This window comes from Hyalella azteca, unplaced genomic scaffold (genome assembly GCF_000764305.2).
Source record: "Hyalella azteca isolate HAZT.00-mixed unplaced genomic scaffold, Hazt_2.0.2 contig7805, whole genome shotgun sequence".
NCBI classification, from domain to species: Eukaryota; Metazoa; Arthropoda; class Malacostraca; order Amphipoda; family Hyalellidae; genus Hyalella; species Hyalella azteca.
This window is the reverse complement of record NW_025937919.1, coordinates 4,699-23,929: the sequence shown is the minus strand read 5'-3', so window position 1 is coordinate 23,929 and position 19,231 is coordinate 4,699. Positions and strand designations below refer to the sequence as shown.

At 40.8% G+C, this 19,231-nt stretch overlaps 2 protein-coding genes across 2 annotated transcripts; both read left to right on the top strand.

Annotated features, from left to right (window-relative positions):
- The first annotated feature begins 953 nt into the window (after positions 1 to 953).
- Positions 954 to 5,968, top strand: LOC108673909 (mitochondrial pyruvate carrier 1-like). The gene is made up of 4 exons (XM_018161797.1): positions 954 to 1,085; positions 1,243 to 1,346; positions 2,124 to 2,233; positions 2,920 to 5,968. Exons 1-4 carry the CDS (start codon positions 1,018 to 1,020, stop codon positions 2,986 to 2,988), a joined length of 351 nt encoding a protein of 116 aa, XP_018017286.1. The 5' UTR covers positions 954 to 1,017; the 3' UTR covers positions 2,989 to 5,968.
- Positions 5,969 to 8,684: 2,716 nt separating this feature from the next.
- On the top strand, positions 8,685 to 17,755 carry LOC108673908. The gene is made up of 11 exons (XM_018161795.2): positions 8,685 to 8,801; positions 11,286 to 11,453; positions 11,581 to 11,755; positions 11,985 to 12,087; positions 12,460 to 12,630; positions 13,180 to 13,374; positions 13,779 to 13,931; positions 14,648 to 14,797; positions 15,319 to 15,494; positions 16,087 to 16,203; positions 16,509 to 17,755. The coding sequence occupies exons 1-11, from the start codon at positions 8,798 to 8,800 to the stop codon at positions 16,738 to 16,740; spliced, it is 1,644 nt and encodes a 547-aa protein (XP_018017284.2). The 5' UTR covers positions 8,685 to 8,797; the 3' UTR covers positions 16,741 to 17,755.
- The last annotated feature ends 1,476 nt before the right edge of the window (positions 17,756 to 19,231 follow it).

Genomic DNA, 19,231 nt, shown 5'->3' with positions numbered 1-19,231 from the left:
AACTAACATGTTGACACTAGTAACAGGCTGAGGTTGACAACATTACACCGAAATCATTCGTGTAGTTTTATTCTGTAATTTATATTATGTATGTATCATGCTGGTTTTTAAATAATATTTAATACTATTAAGTAAAATCTAAAGGCTTTATCTATAAATGTAGCGGTAGCGCTGTAGCGGCAAAACCTCGTATCGCTACTTAAATATGTAGCGGGCGCTACCGCTACCGCTACATTGCCTTAAATGTAGAGCCTGTCTCTTATACACATCTAGATGTGTATAAGAGACAGCTGTTTGTCTGTCCGTGACCTCAAGTTTTTGTCGACAAGAAAATGCGCTCTCTGTCACTCACTGCAGTGACTACTGATTTATATTTTTTTTGCTTCTGTCACCTTACAGATAGCATTTGGAACTTTTATGGAGATGCTGTACAATAGCTGTTGCAGAGACATTTAAAATGAGCTCAAAATTGTTTCTGAAATGATTCATGGTAAAAATTATAAATGAAAAAAAAAAAAATGTCCCTTACTATCCAGTTTGACAGTACCTATACCCTATATATATTTTCTTTTGATTCACTGTAAAATGACATTCAAATAAGTTTGTATGATTCCACAGTTCAGCTACTAGTATCTCAGATGTGTACAATTCCACAGTTCTGCTATCTCAGAACAGCAAAAATGACTGCTGCAAAAAATGTTGTCATTGATAAACTTCTAATCATAGTTATTTCAGAAATCATGCAATGTGCTATGAAACTACAATCAGTACAATGTAACTGAGCCTGCAATAAAAATGTTATCCAAGTGCTTAATTATCTCTAAATGGAGAATGATCTTGTTTCTATTTAAGAGCAAATGATTGTAGTTTGATTGCTACTAATTATGTTTTGTGGAATATTGATGCTTTTTTTATAAAAACGATTTGCCTCTATCAAAATTTATGAATTGATTGAAATTTTTTTACATATTTACTTTCAGCCTATACTTTTGTTCCTACATATTGATTATTCAGGACATGGCAAGCCTTGTGAAGAATGGCCTCCAGCAGCTTAAATCTAAAGAGTTTCGTAGCTACTTGATGAGGTGAGCATCTGAACTATAACACTAAACCATCATAAATTTAATAAGGCATTGTCTAAAGATAAAAATTGTAATGCTATTAAACATTATTATTCCTTATTTTCTCAGTGTTTTTTGTGCTGTTCTTTCATTTATATTAAATTGGTGATTATCTGTGCAGCACCCATTTCTGGGGACCTGTTGCCAACTGGGGCATTCCCATTGCTGCCATTGCTGACATCAGCAACAAGCCACCTGAGATCATCAGTGGCAAGATGACACTAGGTCTGCACTGTAGGGCTCAATTGTATTGTATTACATAGCTGTTATAAGTACCATAGTGAAATTAAAGACAAAATTGTCAGACTTGTGCATCATCATTTGAGTTAATTTACCCTCTAATAAATCTGTGTAGGAAATTCAAAACTTGGTTTCAACTTATTAGAAATCTTTGGTACTCTCTGAAATGTAGTTTTATCATATTAAAGACCAGAGAGTACCTATTTCTTATTGACAACTTTATTATTACTTTTCTCACTTAGGCAACTAAGGCTTTTGGTCGGATTTGAAAGTTCAAATATGAGTTTTCTAAGGGAAATGTTATTAAAATTTTATTAGGTGTTGAATGTGCAACAATCATCATCAAGTGTGTATGATACATGAAGAGTTTTTTAACACTTGAAATAGAAATTATGGAATGACACCTTAATTATAAACGTCTGCTCAAGTATACCAATATTTGCACTCTCTAGATAGCTTGTACCTTGGTCTGCCTGGGAGAATAAATCTAGTGTCAACCCAATGTATCACACAGTTATTCTTCCATTTAAAAACTAATAGTCATTCAGACCCAACACATGCTAATATGCAACCTAAATCTTTAGGCGTATTGTTCCCAGTCTACCATCAAATTACTTGGATTGGATATTTTTCCTTTGTGGTTGTGATTTACATGCACCTACACTGCGTGCAAGGTAATTTTATTTACAGATTCAAGGTAATTGTTGAAGGTAATTGATTGAATTGTTCAATTATAGTTGACTCTTTCTTTCCCATTTTCAGCCCTGTGTTTCTACTCAGCAATCTTCATGCGGTTTGCCATCAAGGTGCAGCCTCGCAACCTGCTCCTCTTTGCCTGTCACTTCACTAATGAAGCTGCACAGATCACTCAGGTAGTATACACTGTCTCAGTCCTTTTAAATTCTGAATAAGGGGTTAGGTTCATTAGTTTGGCATCGTATAATGCACTGTGCATTAAATTGCATCTTCCTATTTTTTTACAGGAGAAACAAGGTTGTCATTGGCCTTGCAATTGGGTAATGTTTTTAACTGATTATTTTCTGTAACCTAATCATATCTAACAGCAATGATAACCAAGTTGGCAATTATGAGTCACCATAGAAATTTATTGCTTGAATTTTGGATTCCAGATCTAACGATTTTGTATTGGGCGTTCGGATTTCTAAGGGGATGTTTTAATCTGCAATCAAGCTCCTTTCTCAATAATCTGAGTGATGACATGAAAATTGAAAGCTCATCTTCTGTTGTCTTGGGTGTGGAAAACATATGGTATTATATTTATCAAGTTTGACTCCGCAGAGAGCGGTTTCGAAGATCTTGGCTGCATTATACAGTGTCTGAGTTGACCTGAGTTAAAGACCTGCATGATCAGTCAATCATTTGGTTCTCTGAAAGGCTAGAATGCTGCAGAAATCGTTGGCTTGTTTCAGATGTGAATGTTTCTGTTATGTTCAGTTCTAATTTATTATTCTATAAATGTTTTATGATTTATTAAATAGTGACCAATATTATTGTGTCTATGCCACTTGGATTGCTCAATTCTTGTTCTTTCTTCCAGGGCTGTCGCCTCATTAACTACGAGTACTTAGGAGGCAAAGATGCTGCAGCTGCAGCACCCGCAAGCTAGTCTCATCAAGTGCTCCTGACATTCACTTATTAAGTCCTGCAATAACACATGTTTGAAATCTCCACACCTTCGACAGCCCGGTGCTTCGTCCTGAATGCTCTACAACGAATCTCTGTTGCTGAGGCCCAACTTTCTAAAGAAACTACGGTATCACTTGTTAGAAACTTCATTGCCAAGAAAAATGCCTCAAAATTTCTCCGATTTAATTCAAAATAAACTCAAGTAGCATATCTGCACGTCTTGTTGAGCGTTGACTTGTGTGCAGGGTTTAAGGCATGAAATGAAAATGAATTGTAGTCATATTATCTTTGGCCAAGTTTTCCATATAAATACTACCGACGCAGCACCTGTTGGAGCGCAAGTTTGACTTCGTTAACAGTTGGTCGGTGAGTAATTACAATGAGTGCGTCATGTAAAATGTTTTATGTTATATGCAGCAGGCTTCCATCACCAGCATTTACATTTAGGTACCATTCATTTATTTTCTCTTGAAGGTATACCTATTGCCTGCTATAGACAGCGTTGAAGTCAAGCTTAATTTTGAACTTCTTCTCGTAATTTTGATACTACCAATAAACTGTTAGTGTAATGCTTCCCAATTAAATGTGTCCAGTTATTAATTTCGTTCCCATGCTTTGACAAAATCTTAATTTTTCATTAGATAAGTGCATGAATTTGACAGTCTTTTTTTGGAAGATAGTGACACGCTGCACGAGCTGCGTTGTTATTTCTACGTACACTTGTTATTTCCACGTACAGTTGTTATTGCCAGTGTACACAACTGTTCGACTGTAGCTCTACTTGTATTCTGTTGAACACAGTGTGACTGATGTTATTTCTTAAAATGGAATGTTGACTTTAACGATAATGTTGGCTACATTCACTGGCTCGAGACGTGGTAGAAGTGACTCCTGATCCATGGAGTTGCGTCCATAAACATAGAGATAATGGCTAAACTTTGCATACATTAATCTGATCATTGTTCGTTTAATGTGATTATTGAAGATATATTTAGATTCCCTTCGTTTCTGTTATTGTTTATACTGCGTCGCGACTGAAGAATCTTCTAGTGCAGCTTGTTATAACGTCATGATAACACGTATATTCATTAGAAATATCCTGCCTTACTTAAGCTCTGATATTTTCATGCCTGTATTCTATTTTCTAAATTTTTTTTTATATAATAGATGAAGAAAGTTGCCATCACTTGGGTAGCTTTAAGTCACAGCAAATTTGAATCTCTTGTACTTATTATCATAGTAAGCCTTTGTGCTTACGATCGACGTCGATAGATCGGGAAGTAAACACAGCAGATCTGTCTTGACATTGTTGGATCTTTGTGGCTGAGAGATGGAACTAACTCTAAATTAACTAAACTAACTAACTCTAAACCTAAACCAACTCATTAGCTGCTAATTAATGGCATCATTTTAGTGCGTTCAATATTCATGCATCATTAATTTGGAATTTAGAACCACTAATTGAGAGAGTGTTGGTTCTCGGGACACAGTGCAAGATGTACTCAATACTCGTCGTGGCAACTCATTAGGCTGGAGTTACGTCTCTCTCTCTCTGCCCGCTGAGCGAACTCTACTAAACTGATGAAAATTTTTCACGCATAAGATTTTATTCATGTCTTAGCTTAGTTTTTGGAAGAGAAAGCTAAACTTTGTTAAAATTTGCCTAGTGAAATTAATGCGAGTAACAAGTACTATATTCTGTTGGTATTAGATTTTAATAGAGAATCGGGGGAAAATCACGTTTGCTTAATGGGTGTGAGCTGCCGTTGCAATACTTCAACTACACAAGCTACATTTCGGCGGCGTTGAGGCTCTCACGTATTATCCGCGCAATCATTCTCATGCTGAGTCGTAAATTTCATGCTTCGTTGTACGTTTGCATGGCATGAAGCACACAGCTTAGGTGGCGTTTTGGGTTTAAAACATTTTGGTGCTAGGAATTTATTTTAAGTGTGAACAGTTATAGATAGTATTTTTCAAATTTTCCTGTTAATCTCTCATTATTAACGTTGTTTGATTGCAAGTTTTTGCAGTGGTTTTTGCAAGATTTTGTTCGCGAGTTTCGTGATGATCGTATAAATTTTTTCGCGAGGTTTGCAGATATTTCCCACCAAAACATTAATGTATTTTACGGCCGTGGTTTACTAAATTTTTCTATTGCAATGCCATGTGAATTGCACGCTGAAGATGAGGTAGCGAAGCCAGAAAGTTTTGCTCCATTTTAACTGTATCATTGAAGAATAATTTTGATGTTAGTGCACTGTTCACAACATCCTGTTGATTTCTATCAATTGCGTGCATGCGAGGTATTATTTATGTGATTTACGATAAATTAATAAAGCCAAGTTAACTCAGCCGTGAGCGATTTCTTCCTAATATTGCGAGCTTGTTCTTGTTGGTACAAGTCATCTGTTCAGACACGTTCATGCAACAGATCTTGTGTTGTCATCTTGCCAAGTCCGCCTGACAACGCCTACCTAACTCTCGTGCCGTGTAACAGATCTTGTGTTCTCATCTTGCCAAGTCCGCCTGATAACGCCTACCTACCTAACTCTCGTGCCGTGTAACAGATACTATGTTGTCGCCCTTCCTAGAACACCTGATAATGCCTACCTAACTCTTGTGACACACATGGCCATGTATTATTAAGGAAGATCCTGCGTGTTATCGTGTCATCTCGCGGCGTTTCTACAAGATCGGCCGCATTTCAATTAAAAGAATTGTTGTGTTTCGTTTTTGAATGTACTATTGTTTTGTTGTCTTTTGTTTTACTGTTTGGTTGTCATTCATTTTATTATATTTTTTTCAATTTGTTTGACTACTATTTCGTTTGTTGACTTCTGTCCGCATATTTTGGCCCAGGTTTGCAGGGCCCAACTGCACGGTTTGTTTGAAGTTTTGTTAATATGGAAGTCCAGTATATTACAGCTTTTGTTTGTAAATAAAAATGAGCATTTTGATGGTGACTTCTTGTAGCCCTTGTTTCAGTAATGAGGTTTTTGATTCAGTAATAGCTGTTGAATGAAAAATAGGCAAGCCAATGCCGCCTTCTAAGTATTAGAATTTTGTAGGCACTGTATACAGTGAGTATAAGTATACTTCAGTCCTAACAAGCGTACATGGTAGAATCTTGCTCCCAGAGATACGGAGTACAGTACTTTTTAATTTACAATACTGTTTGATGTTTTAGACTGAACGTTTCCTTGCCCTGAAATTCGTGCGTGACACCGCCCCTCCATAGACGGACTTCGTTGCCCGCTCCTGACGATTTAAATTTAAACGAACATTTCATGGAACAATTTTGAATTAAACAAAGAAAAAGTACACTTTGATTCGAGTTACAGGTCCTGATATGACAAATTCGAACGGCGCAACTTAACTCAATTATCCGTGATGAGTCACTTTGTTTGATGCTCCAAAATGAGAATTTACAATACTTCCAGGGATCTTATTTTCGGACTTCAGCGAACTAACGTCTCCGTAACGAGCGATTGCGCGGCAATGCAACAGAGTCTCAATTTGAGGTAGTGAAGCCTACGACTTGAAGATGAGGAAGGCGATGATGAACGTAGAACGACTTCTCCAATTTTGTCCGCTTGCGCTCTTTTTTCATGGTGTATTCAACGGGCCTTACACGGGTGCATGGAAACCCTTGCTTTTGATGAAAGGCCGTTAGATAACTTTTGGCCACCTGCAGGTTAATACAATGTGTCGTGCTCAACGATTATGCTAAATTACTGACGTCGGCTCCAAATTATGCTTTTGTCTGCATATTACAAGTTTGGGTTGAACTCAAATATAAAAAAAATTTTGAATCGATTTATAACACAGTGAGTAGGAAATAGCCAACAAATGAGTGATTGATTACGGTTGACAGCAATGATAGAAGCAAAAGTGGCCCACTCAACCATTGTTGCTGTTGTTCCGTTAGTGGCGATTATTTACAGATATCAGCAGCAAGAACAAGAAAAGTGAAAACAGCAACGAAACCGTGAGAAAATGCGCTCTTAACCGGGACCAAAATCATTTGTAAAGAGCAGAAAAGCGAGAAGTAAGGTAATACTGGAAAAAATATAACTCAGTACTCACTGCAGTGAATGACAGTGCATTTTCTCTTCGACGAAAACGTGAAGTCACGGACATACAGACGGACATTACCAGCACAATAGCACATTTTTTTCCATAAATGAGAAATGCGCTAAAAAGAGCAAAGCTTGTCACTTGAAGTTGAATCGCCAGGCTTATCGTGTCAGTGAAACAATAGTGTTACATTAAACGGTCTAATTCACGAGCATTAGAAGTGTAGTAACATTAACGATTTCAATTTCATCACATATGCATTTCCTTTATTTTATTGTAGGTCAATATTAATGAATAGCTGAATCGCGCAAGTAAGCATTTTTTCTAAATAAAAAAAAACGAGCTTTTGTGTACGTAAAACACTTGCGTTTTATGACAAACAAGGTTGAGACTCAATCTCTGGAAGCATCATGCTAGTTTTTAATTAATTATTTCAATTGAAATATAAGTAGGCATCGCCAATACTTTAATTATACATTACTGGTGGTCCTGCTTGTACTTCCATGCACAATATGTATACATACTTTTATTAGTTGGGATACACAAGAAGTGGCAGTACGTTAGGGATGATCACGACGATTGATGGAGATTTTCCTAAATAAAGGTTGTTACACGGCATGGTCGAACTAATAATAATAAAATTAGTTCAAGCATGGTTACATGGTAATAGACGGTCTCCTTAATTTAATAACGGGAACGCTGATACGTCCAATAAACAGCTGAAGGAGACCTCTTGCTAATCACGTGCGACTAAACGAGCTCGATAGGTCGCGAGTGTTTCGGAGGAGGTACGTCGACGCTGCGTCCCTTAGTCCTGATCTATGTAAAATAAGTTGAGTGGCCGGGACCACTGCCTGGATTTTTGAGTCGGAGGCCCAAGTCAGTTTTTCGTTACAGTCTTGTATCTCAGGCGATAGCGAACGGTTAAATTCAACTTCTCTGCCTATGATAATAAACGACACCAAATGCTAGTAATACCGTGGAAAAAACAACGCTGTTCTAGGAATAATTTGTTTGTATTTGAATTCCCAACTTCATATCCAAATAGCTTTCGACTCAGAACTATTGCTAAAAATGCAATATCCGGCCTAATTCTCATACAATCGTCCACAGTCATAGAATGCGCTCAAACTATCATTACTAAGCTTACCGTGCAAGTTCTATATTATTAATTGGGACTAGGCTACATCCTTATATAATTAAAATAAGCTTCTCATTGCCTTACTTGAGTAACCTTTTTAATTTCTGTTTGATGATTAAAAGTTATACTAGCTTCGAATAAAAAGTTGCATTTACGGTGGACAGGCTTAAATTGACCGATCTCTTTTTTTGTATATATTCCAAGAATCGCCCTACAATCGTAACAGATTTTCAGCCAGATCAAGGAACATGTGTAATGAATTGCAAACAAATTGTTAATGTGAGAAAGTGTTTATATTATTTTTTTTATGCTGATGATGCACTGAAAAAAATCAGAGAATTTCTTCATGTGGACAACGAGACCAAAATTGTTAATTTAAGTGAAAAATTAATGTAGTAATTTTAGGAAATAGAATATTACTTATGAAGGGTTGAATTCTGGCAGTGTCTTGCCTGGAGATCACGTTATCGCGTTGCAAAGAACTTTTTATCGCGCTTATCAGACGCGTTATCTCGCCAGTGCTGCGCATGCCGCGACCACGATCAGTCATTAGGTGACTCACGCTCATATGGGTAATGTTGAGTTGTTGTTATGATGAGAGTAATTAATGAGTATGTTGTGATTAACTTGGCACTGATTACTAACAATAAAAGGTCCATTGTTGTGCTTTACATGTCACTTATTGCTCGGTGCTGTGGTTCAGTGACGTGTTTAACTCTTATTGCTTGTTGCAGTGCTATGAAAATTAATTTAGGAAAATAAAAGCTTATTATTTATTTATAGGAAATGAAAGCTCATTATTTAGTTTAATTTAGACTGCAAACTCACCTTCTTTTTCTTAAATTTAGTACTAGGATAAATTTTCATGTAATTTATTTCTGAAATGTCAGTTGCTGGTGTCACACGGAGTACCGTTCCTGTACAGAGCTGATAACTCTTAAGTTTCCTAGAATCGTACACTGCAGCACTGAAGGAAGCTTTTTATAGGTGACAACGAGAAAGAATCCTATCAATATAGCTGTCTATTTATTGAAATAAACAAACACGAGATTATAATGCGGTCTTAGCAGTAACCTGCGTTTAGCAAGGTATTGCGTTTATAAATGAAAGAAATCAGTGCTAGGTTGGTACAGAACAGTACTCTACACTAAATATGAGTAAATGAAAGTTGAATAATAATGAAGTAGGAATTAGTGATTGCCAACTTGCAGTGAACGAGGGAGTGACGGAAGTTTGTTTCGTGCCTACATCTTTCGATTGTGCTGAATAATTTAAATAGAATATAGTAACGAGATCTTTACAGAGTAATCAAGCTGTCAAAGTTACTGTTTATATAGAGAACCGTCAAAATGAAGAAGTTGAAATAGGAGCAGTTCAAACTAAAAGAATTTTAGAAGACATGCTTATGTTGATTGTATTCAGGAACGTAAAGCGAGTCCATCCGTTTGATACTAGTGTTGTAAAATAAGAACCCTGTTAAAAAATAAAATTATTTCTCACTCAATCTAAGTTACTAAAAAAAAAGTTTCAACACCCCAGCCAACAAGAGCAGATGTGAGCACAATAACGCTCGCGTAGAGATACCAATGCACAAACCTTGTCTAGGCAAACGCTGTTTTGTTCATAATTTTGTTACGATGAATCAACATAATTGTTGGTTTCATATATCAATGATAGGCCAATCATTGACAATAAAGAGATAAATTTATGACACGCTCATGAAGAAATTATCTGCAGCAAATAACTCAATAGAAGGAAACGCGTGTGCTGTAAACGTTCCTTCAACAGTGTAGGAAGTTCTACGTAAACTGAGTATAAAGCTTTTCCTCATATCCTTATCACTTATCAGTGAACAGGACAGGAGACATCCTTTGTTCGGCAATAGGGGCCCGCTAATGAATAATGTGATATGATTTCTTAAAGTTATTTTTTGAAAGAATTTTCTATAAGACTGAACGTCGTGCGGGCAAACTAAGAAATATCCCGTACGAAAATATTTACGGCAAGTACTGAAATTTGGCCGATTTATCATCAGTAAGTAAGCCTGTGACAGATTGAGACTCTCCCGCTATTGTTGCTGAGAAAACCCGCGATTGCCCCCGTGACGATCCGCGATTGTCCCATGAAAAACCGTGATTATCCCGTGAAGCCCCGCGGTGATTGTCCCCGTGTAAACACGTGATTGTCCCCGTGAAGTCTTGTTATTGTCTCCAAGAAGCCTCGTGATTGTCGGAGCGGTCGAGGCTATTTTGCTTTGAAGGCTGCAGTGTTGCTGACGCAGGAACTTTTCGAGGACACCGCTCGATGCTTTATACTTAACTGGTGCGCTGAATAACAGTGATAAAAAAATACGATGCTTTCAATGCTGACAATGAGCAGACGTTTGGATGTCACTGGCGCTGGCTACTTGTGGTTGTGATGTTTGCTGATTTGTACAATAAATTTCCTTCTTCAACTCTCGACAATAAAAAATATAATTATGCAAACTCTTTCAAGAATCAGGGTTGCTCTGAACAAAATAAGAAAACCTCTAAAAAAATGCGCCTCCAGGTGCACAAACTGGCTACCTGAAGCTCAAAACTGTTTTCTATTAATTTTTTCACATATAATAATCGGTATATTTGCTCTCTAGCACCTAACCATTCACTTGAAAACAGTCTCTGCATTTCACATGGCTCGAATCTCACCTTTTTTCGGAATAATTCTAAATTCCATTATTTAGAGATCTTACATTTGATATTGAATTTTTTGCTTTAAATAATTTATATTCTTGTTATGTTGGCGTACGAACATTTTTTGTACCGGCATTTCAGGTAGATACGGTACGCGTATATCTTACACGTTATGACTATAATATAATAGAAATTTGGAGTTGAAAGTTTTGTCAGTTATAAATTATTGCGAACAGAGAGTTGGAATAGTTATCTATATTCATTTCTCATTAATATCGACCTGAAGATTTTCCCGTGCAAATCAAATAACACGGACAGGAATTTCGCTTTGTACTTATTTTGTATCAATACTGGACTGAATATCGTTCCATGCTTCATTTGCAGCCGAGATGTCGAACAAGTTCAGCTTCAAGGACCGCCACGCGACGGAGTTCATGCGCGTCCCCCAGACTAGCGCCGATGTACCCGTCCGCCATCCTGGGGCTTCAGCGCCTGATGACCGCCGTCTGGCAGAAGCAGCGAGCGCTTCCTCCACCGGCACTACGCCTTCAGGTACAACAAAATGGGAAATCTGCTGGTTAGACATCGACTGTCTCAGTTTACAGGAAAGACATGTACAGACGACTCTTTCTCTGCAGCAATGTCCGTAACTCATGCACACGCAACATTCTTATTTCAGGTACGATGTCGCCGGCACTAGTTAGCAGCGTGAAGGACGCCTCCATGTGCCCGGGCTGCGCGGAGGAATACGATGGCGCGCTGAAGCGGCCGCTGCTGCTGCCCGGCTGCGGCCACAGCCTCTGCAGCGCCTGTGCCAAGCTTCGTGCCAGGGACCTCCACTGCCCTGTCTGCAGGTGAACTCCCATAAAATATTAATAATACTATGATTTCAGTTGATGTAACCATTTTTTCAATATTCACAAACATACTCTTTTCACAAATGGTGCAAATAACTCAGCAACCCAAATGCCCTAATATGTTTATCTGAACACCCTATTGAAATGAAATCACATTATTGACCTGCCTTAAATCGATGAAAACATTATCAGTGTCGGTATTAGAAGACCGTACGCCCTCTAACAGACGCAGCTATGTCGGCTTGCCGGCAGACGCGCTTCCCTTCAACATCGCGCTGGAGCAGCTGCTGGCCGACAGACGGGACGAGCTGACGCTGCAGCGCATCATCGTGAGTCCGGAGCTTAAGGATGGGGTGGCGTCAAGGGCTGAGGTTAAGCTGGGTCACTGTAAAATGTTATGCTATCTAAGGCTTGGGTAGTTAATTAGTAAAAGGAAGCTAGGAATGCAAATGTATTGATTGATGTATTGTAATAAATATCCAGGTGAAGAGCGAAGTTATGAGCATGATGAACATTGCACCTGAATGGAACGCAGTGAGCAATTAATATTTGCTACGACTCATGAAGCGTCCGTTGTTCATGATGTAATCACAACGGAGTTTTTCACATGATACTAAACATCATAAGAAAAGTTGACCGAGTAGGCAACCTCAACCTACGGAAACAACCCCGAGCCTGACCCTCCTATAATTGTCCTGCAGCAGGAGGAGACAGGCGTGCGCGGAGGGGCGGCCTCGAGCTGCCACCACCACGGCCTGCGCCAGTCGTTCTGGTGCCGTACGTGCGAGGAGCCTGCGTGCGGCGAGTGTCTGTTCGATGACCATCCTGCACCTGGCCACGACCTCGCCAAGATGAACGACGTCACTGCTGAAGTATTCTATTTAACCATTAAAATCATAAGTTAAGATAAAATAAGTTACATTGAATTGGTAATTCACGCAATTTACTGGTCTCAGTGGAATTACACGAATTTCTGAGGGCTTGAATATCGTGTTTTACGACAAATTTTTTTGTGATGTTATTAAACCATTATGATGAGCTGCAACTTGTTCACTAATTTCGCAAGTACTGAATTCAATGTTTCGTTATATCATTTTCAAAATCAATGAGTTAGAAAAGACAAAGGTGTTGTTATAGTCAAGTCGAACCGGAGCGACCGCGGTTTCTTATAGCTCTATGTATATAAGATCCGACTAAGGTTACGACCGAGGTAGTAAAACAAGATCGGACAGTTGATCGGACAATGGATTGATTTATATTGAATACCGCACAAATATACATTTAAACGTTAATTTAAATAAGCATTTCCGAAGTTAAGATTACAATAAAGTAAATTAAAGAACTACGGGCACCTTGATAATTACAAATAGGAACGCTACTTGAGCCATCAACAAACAAAGCTCTAGTACAACCCTCTGCAGGTGAGAGAGGAAGCCCTCATCATGGCAAAGGCGTGTCAGGAAAACGCTACCGAAATCTTTTCAAACATTCTTATGGAATTCGTGGCGCTGCTCGGTAACTTCCACAAGGCAGGTCGTCTGCTCACTTCTTCCAGGAAGCTGCTGTCTGCAGCGGAGTCGGCAAACGACTTCTTCGCGGCCACGTCGCTCTACAAGGTGAGGGTTGACGTTCTCTTGAACCTCAAATTATGGCGAGGAATTACTGTGTCTTCACTTCAAAGTCTTTAATAAAAGTACATCGTTGCGTACGAATTTATCTGGCATTTTTTCGTAGTTAAAATTTTGAATGCTTACCTCATCGACGCTTATAGCGTGACAAATTTGTACATTTTCTCGATGCGTCTTACTTCATATATTTGAGTCATCAAATAAGAATTCACAATACCCATCAATTGATAAATTATTTTACCAATTTTCATTAATATTATTTTCAAAGTCTTTCATTCCAATGCTTGATCTTAATTAATGGAATCTTATTATCTTAATGTACAAGAGAATTTGCTCTCACAAGCGGCACACGCTCATCCGCTAGTTGACAATTGAATGAAACTTTGCATCAGGTCATCCAGCGAACAAACAGTCAGCTGGTTGAAATGCATTTGGAGTGCCACCCAGTTGAGGATGGTGCAGGTGAAGAATTTGGGGCAGATGGAGAAACTGGAGAGCATAATGAGACCCTGCCAGCTGTTTCTCCACGAAACCGAATGAGTAAGGTAAGTGTTATCTGGGCTGAGGTGTTTTCGGTTAGGTGGATTTAATAATTATTGCTCACACATCAGTCTGTATTTATACTATTTGTACGGAGATTAGTTGAGCTATGTAGACGTAATAAATATTGCTCATTCTGTAATCTGTGCTTTTAGTGGATGCAACAACTGAGGCTAATCCAGCAAACAGTTAAATCGTTACAGAGTTCGCAAATATCCAAAACAGATCAAACACGGCAGCACCTCAGCCTAATAAGACATTAGAATACGCTGTGACATCGCCGCGATAACGTCACAGTCACAGTACATACAATTTGATTGAATCTTGTGTTGCCATGCAACACAAGACACAGCCGTCCGATCCCTATTCGATTTGATGTGGGCTCCGTGCGGTACCTATGCAGCTCTATGTGTTCAGAGTGCAGTTCTTGTTCTGTCCAATTGTAGTGCACTCGTTTTCTGGAGTTGACAAACATTTTAAACACAAAAACCCTAAAGTTACAATGCAGCGAAAAACTGAAGGAACCTCGCCCGTTTGCTCATCAGGTCGTCGTTCTTTGGCATTCCTATCAACGGAAATATACGGGAGCTATTTCTCAGCTTTCATGTAATTTCTTAAACTTAATTTCGCTGTATTAGTTGCAAGGCTATAATACTCTCACAATCGCCGGTCGCACCATAACCGTAATTAATTTTTTGCGCCTACAACTCATTTTATGCAGAGTCTGCAGACCTCAACTGCAGCAGAGGAGACCTTTGTCTACGCGATGCACACTGATGGTCGTCTGGCGAAGGTACAGACAGAGGCTCATGGTCTGCATGTGTACAGCCTGCAGACTCAGCGCACTGCAGGCTACAGCGTGGCAGTGAGGGTGAGTGTCGAGGGTAGAAATTCAACTGAGGGCAGACACTGAGAGTGATCTCCACAGCAGGCTTTGGCAAGGCAGGAAATACCCGATTTTCCTGAATAATTTACCGTAGTATAAGGGCTTCTGAACATATTTTGCTTTGAAATTTAATTTTTATAAAGTGATCAGCATGCAGGGGCCAGAAAGGGCCAGAGGGGAATAGCATTCAGTGTCTAAGTTATATAACTACTAATACACATGAGGCTACATGAGTCATGTCAATAAGTTAATTAGTAAATTGAATTTGCCTCGCTGAATAATTGGAAGAACTGCAGGCAAAACAACCCTACCGGTGCTCACAACTGCTGGCTATTTCATGTCCTTTTATTTTATTACATGCCACTGAACATCACTGCATGCCACTACCTGGCACTGCACGACACTGCATGTCATTGCATGTCACTGTATGCAGTATGCCACTGCGTGGCACTGCACGACACTGCATGTCATTGTATGTCACTGTATGCCGTTGCTTGTCCCCACAGCTGGGCCTGCTGCTGGAGATCGCAGAGCGCGAGGCCCCACAGGCGTTCCTTGATTTGGCCACTGAGGATGGGCCCCTGGGGCGCATATACGTGAGTCTGCGGGGCGGCATGCGCAGGACGGCGCAGTTCCTGCATCTCTGCGTGGGCACCCTGGGCCCATCCTATAAGGGGACAAGGTGAGAGGAAAGGATGTGGAGCCATCCAACCGGAGGGTCAGGTAAGAGGAGTGTTGAGCCATCCTAACGGGGACCAGGTGAGGGGTTGGGGCCCTATCCTACAGTGGGCCAGGTGAGTGAAGAGGGTGTGGGCCTATTCTAAATGGGGACCAGGTGAAAGGATGATTCCATCCCACCGGGGGACATACCACCGTAAGACCAGATGAAGGGAGGGGATGTGGGCCATTCCACCAAGGGACCAGGGGAGGGGAGAAGGATGTAAGCTGGCCGTGAGAGGAGCTAGTCGCGGGTTCGAGCGTTGTGTAGCTCGTTTCATTTCTCCATGTCAGTATTGAGCGGCTAGCAAGATGCCCTTGCATGGTTTGGTGTCCCTAAACGAACTCTGGGTAAGTTGGAACTGGGATCTTTAGGTCTCAATGTACAATGTATACTTCGCATTAGGATCGAACTTAATGTTGAAACATCTCCCACGTTCGGAGTCTACGTTAATGTATCACACACTCCCGTATGCATTTTGTCTTCATACACTCGACACTTGAGTGATTTTAATACAAAGAACACACAGAGCATAACGTGTGTTGTTTGTATGCAGGGTGGACGGCGTGGGAGACGCTGGGGCACCCGGCGAGTACCTGCGCATGGGGGACTACACCCGCCAGGGGGGACAAGGGGGAGTGGGGCTCATTGATGGACTCGAGTGGGGAGAGGGGTGAGTTGAGTGGGGGCAAGGGGGAGTGGGGCTCATTGATGGGCTTAAGTGGGAGAAGGGTGAGTAGGGAGAAGGGTGAGCAGGGAGAAGGGTGAGTAGGGAGAAGGGTGAGTAGGGTGAAGGGTGAGTAGGGAGAAGGGTGAGTAGGGAGAAGGGTGAGTAGGGAGAAGGGTGAGTAGGGAGAAGGGTGAGTGGGGAGAAGGGTGAGTAGGGAGTAGGGTGAGTAGGGAAAAAGGTGAGTGGGGAGAATAGAAATATTTTTGATGAATGCATGAATTTTACATGATAAATTTTCCTTTTCGCAGTTTCATCGGCCCCAAGAAGCGGGGGGCGGTGATGGGGCTCGGGGGGGAGGCGGGGGAGAAGAGGTTCGGGGCGCTGTTCGGTGTGTGCCTGAGGGAGGACCTGACGCAGGTGTTCCGGTGCCCCTTTGGGGAGGTGGTCAGGGGCATGGACGTGCTCGAGAAGGTGGCCCAGGCCCAACCCATCACAGGGGTCTATGTTGCAGACTGCGGGGCCCTCATCCCCCTCCAGTGAGAGTCGACAACAGCAATGTAGGCCCACCAACATTGCGGCGTGTAGTTGGGCCCTCATCTTATTCGGATGTTCGGCTCGAGCAGTTAGAGTTAGACACTGGGCCATTTAGACGCTGGGCAAGTTAGACGCTGGGTCAAATAGACATCGTGTCAGTCAGACGCTGGGCCAGTTAGACGTTGGGCCAGTTCGATGCTGTGTTAGTTAGACGCTGGATCAGTTAGACGCTGGGTCAGTTAGTAGCTGAGCCAGTTAGACGATTAGTCAGTTAGACACTGGGCCGGTTAGTCTCTGGGTCAGTTTGATGCTGGGTCAGATAGACGCTTGGTGAGTTAGACGCTTGGCCAGTACGATGGTGAGAAAAGGATGTGTTGGATTATGTTTACATCAAGTATTATCTGATGCATAGGATAACGTCTGGATATGATCAAGACTTGGCTGATGTGTATACCACGATGGGCTGATATTCTTACTGGTGTATATCTATAAATCTTGTTTGGAGTTCATCTGGGTTATTTCCTTATGTATTTCTTGTCATCATTGATACATAGGGTGGTCTGAAGGCTATATGGGTGCGCAGCCGTTGGCAAATTAAACTCTTAAACAAGCCTTGTAGCAAACGTTCTTCACAAAAATTCTTAGCTAAACTCAGCCTCAGTGCTACGAAGTCGCAGACCACGCTAGAAACACCGCGAGCCTAATACCGCGACGGCTTGAAGCCACTGTTCCAGCAAATACAAATTAATTGGACTGCAATTTAAGATTAAAAATAATACAAAGACTTAGTAAGGCCAGTTTTATGAAAGTTTATTGGTATTTTCCACTATCTAGTCGGAGTTAGACGATCATAGCTCATATGTGTGGCAGCTCTCCCGCGACACCATACATCAGATGGGAGAATACGTTAGTTATAGATAAAATTTGCATTCGTCAGGAGCGATTATTTTGCAATGTTCAGTAGTTATGGATATGTTACTGAACTCTAATATGTATAGGGGAGAAAAATAATTTGTATTGAGTGAAGGTTTTTACCCTATACAGATCAGTTGACTGCAAGGAGTAAATAACGTTAAAGCTCTTGCAGTTATATGCCTTTGATAGGGGAGACAAGTAAATCCTTTCTTTTATAACGGGGCTAAGCGAGCGCCACTTCATACCGGACGCCTTCTAAAAGCAACTGCTGCGCCACCATGGAACGGCTGCGCCACCAACTGCTGCGCCACCATTGTATTCACCATGCTGCGCCACTGCAATACAATATTTCCTGGCATATATCTATAAACTACAGCTACTCCGCGCTATTACGTAATGAGGTTTGCGCACTACCTCACATGAATAACAATAGTTATGTAAATATACATTTTCAAGTATAATTACTCGATTTCACCTNCCTGAGGTTTTTGCGCGATGATGCCTTTGCTGTTAGCCAAACAGATCCATAGCTGACGAAGTAAACAAGGTTAAGTATACCGTAGTGTCGTCGTGAAGTGCGGTGTGTAGGACACTTCAGATTTTTGTAGTGCGCGTTATGCTTTTGGCCCTATTTAGCATACCAACCGTTGTGTTCCATGCCGCACTATGGCTTGTAGTGCGTAGTGCTACTTCATAGTGCTAGTGCCCTATTTAGCATGCCAACCGTAGTGTTCCATGTCGCACTAGTACCGCACTACGGCTTGTAGTGCGTAGTGCTACTTCGTAGTGCTAGTGCCCTATTTAGCATGCCAACCGTAGTGTTCCATGTCGCACTACGGCTTGTAGTGCGTAGTGCTACTTCGTAGTGCTAGTGCCCTATTTAGCATACGGGCCAATATCATGAGATGTATGGTGGGGGTTGGCCCTAAAGATGAGGCTACAACAATATTGCAATACTCGCGATATATTGCAATATTGTTGAGTCGATATTCCCATCGATCTTATTAACGGACTTGAACCTAATTCAAGCCTTTAGTACAGTTTTATCGTTGTTTTTTCTTCCCCTAGACGCTTTTCAGCGCCGAGGGCTCATAAATATTGTGGGAAAGATATTTCCACACATATATTCAGTCTTATTCTTATGGATCAAACAAGTAATCGGGAATCGTGCTTTTTCCGGGAGAGTAGCTTGTAGAGATAGAATGAAACAGGTAGCCGTGAAGGCTGGATGGTACGACTTGCCGCTCATATGTGAAAGCTCCTCGGTGCCTAAATTATTATCTTACAGAAGTGAAGCAATCGTTCGATAGCCCAATGTTCGTGAATTAAGAATCGGTTATAATGGAAATCTGTATACCCACATCGAACCCGTTTGAACTTAAAATGTCTGTATATATGTGTCGCCGTGTTTTTGAATAGTTATTTAATTGGAACGCTTACATCAAGTGCCCTTTTACGAATGATAGTGATAGAGTCGAAAGTTAGCAACGCAAGAACGATCACACAGGTCTTTATTTCGGCGCCCCGACTGATGCGGCAGTCGTCCGGCCCGACAATATTTAGACAAAAGTAATCGTATTAT

What these genes read in the sequence shown, in the direction of transcription:
- LOC108673909 (XM_018161797.1), top strand. Translation starts at nt 1,018, where the DNA reads ATGGCAAGCCTTGTGAAGAATGGCCTCCAGCAGCTTAAATCTAAAGAG. An exon ending in CAGTGGCAAGATGACACTAG is followed by an intron (nt 1,347 to 2,123) that starts GTCTGCACTGTA and finishes TCCCATTTTCAG; the next exon opens with CCCTGTGTTTCTACTCAGCA. An exon ending in AAGCTGCACAGATCACTCAG is followed by an intron (nt 2,234 to 2,919) that starts GTAGTATACACT and finishes TCTTTCTTCCAG; the next exon opens with GGCTGTCGCCTCATTAACTA.
- LOC108673908 (XM_018161795.2), top strand. An exon ending in TGAACGACGTCACTGCTGAA is followed by an intron (nt 12,631 to 13,179) that starts GTATTCTATTTA and finishes AACCCTCTGCAG; the next exon opens with GTGAGAGAGGAAGCCCTCAT. An exon ending in GGACTCGAGTGGGGAGAGGG is followed by an intron (nt 16,204 to 16,508) that starts GTGAGTTGAGTG and finishes TCCTTTTCGCAG; the next exon opens with TTTCATCGGCCCCAAGAAGC.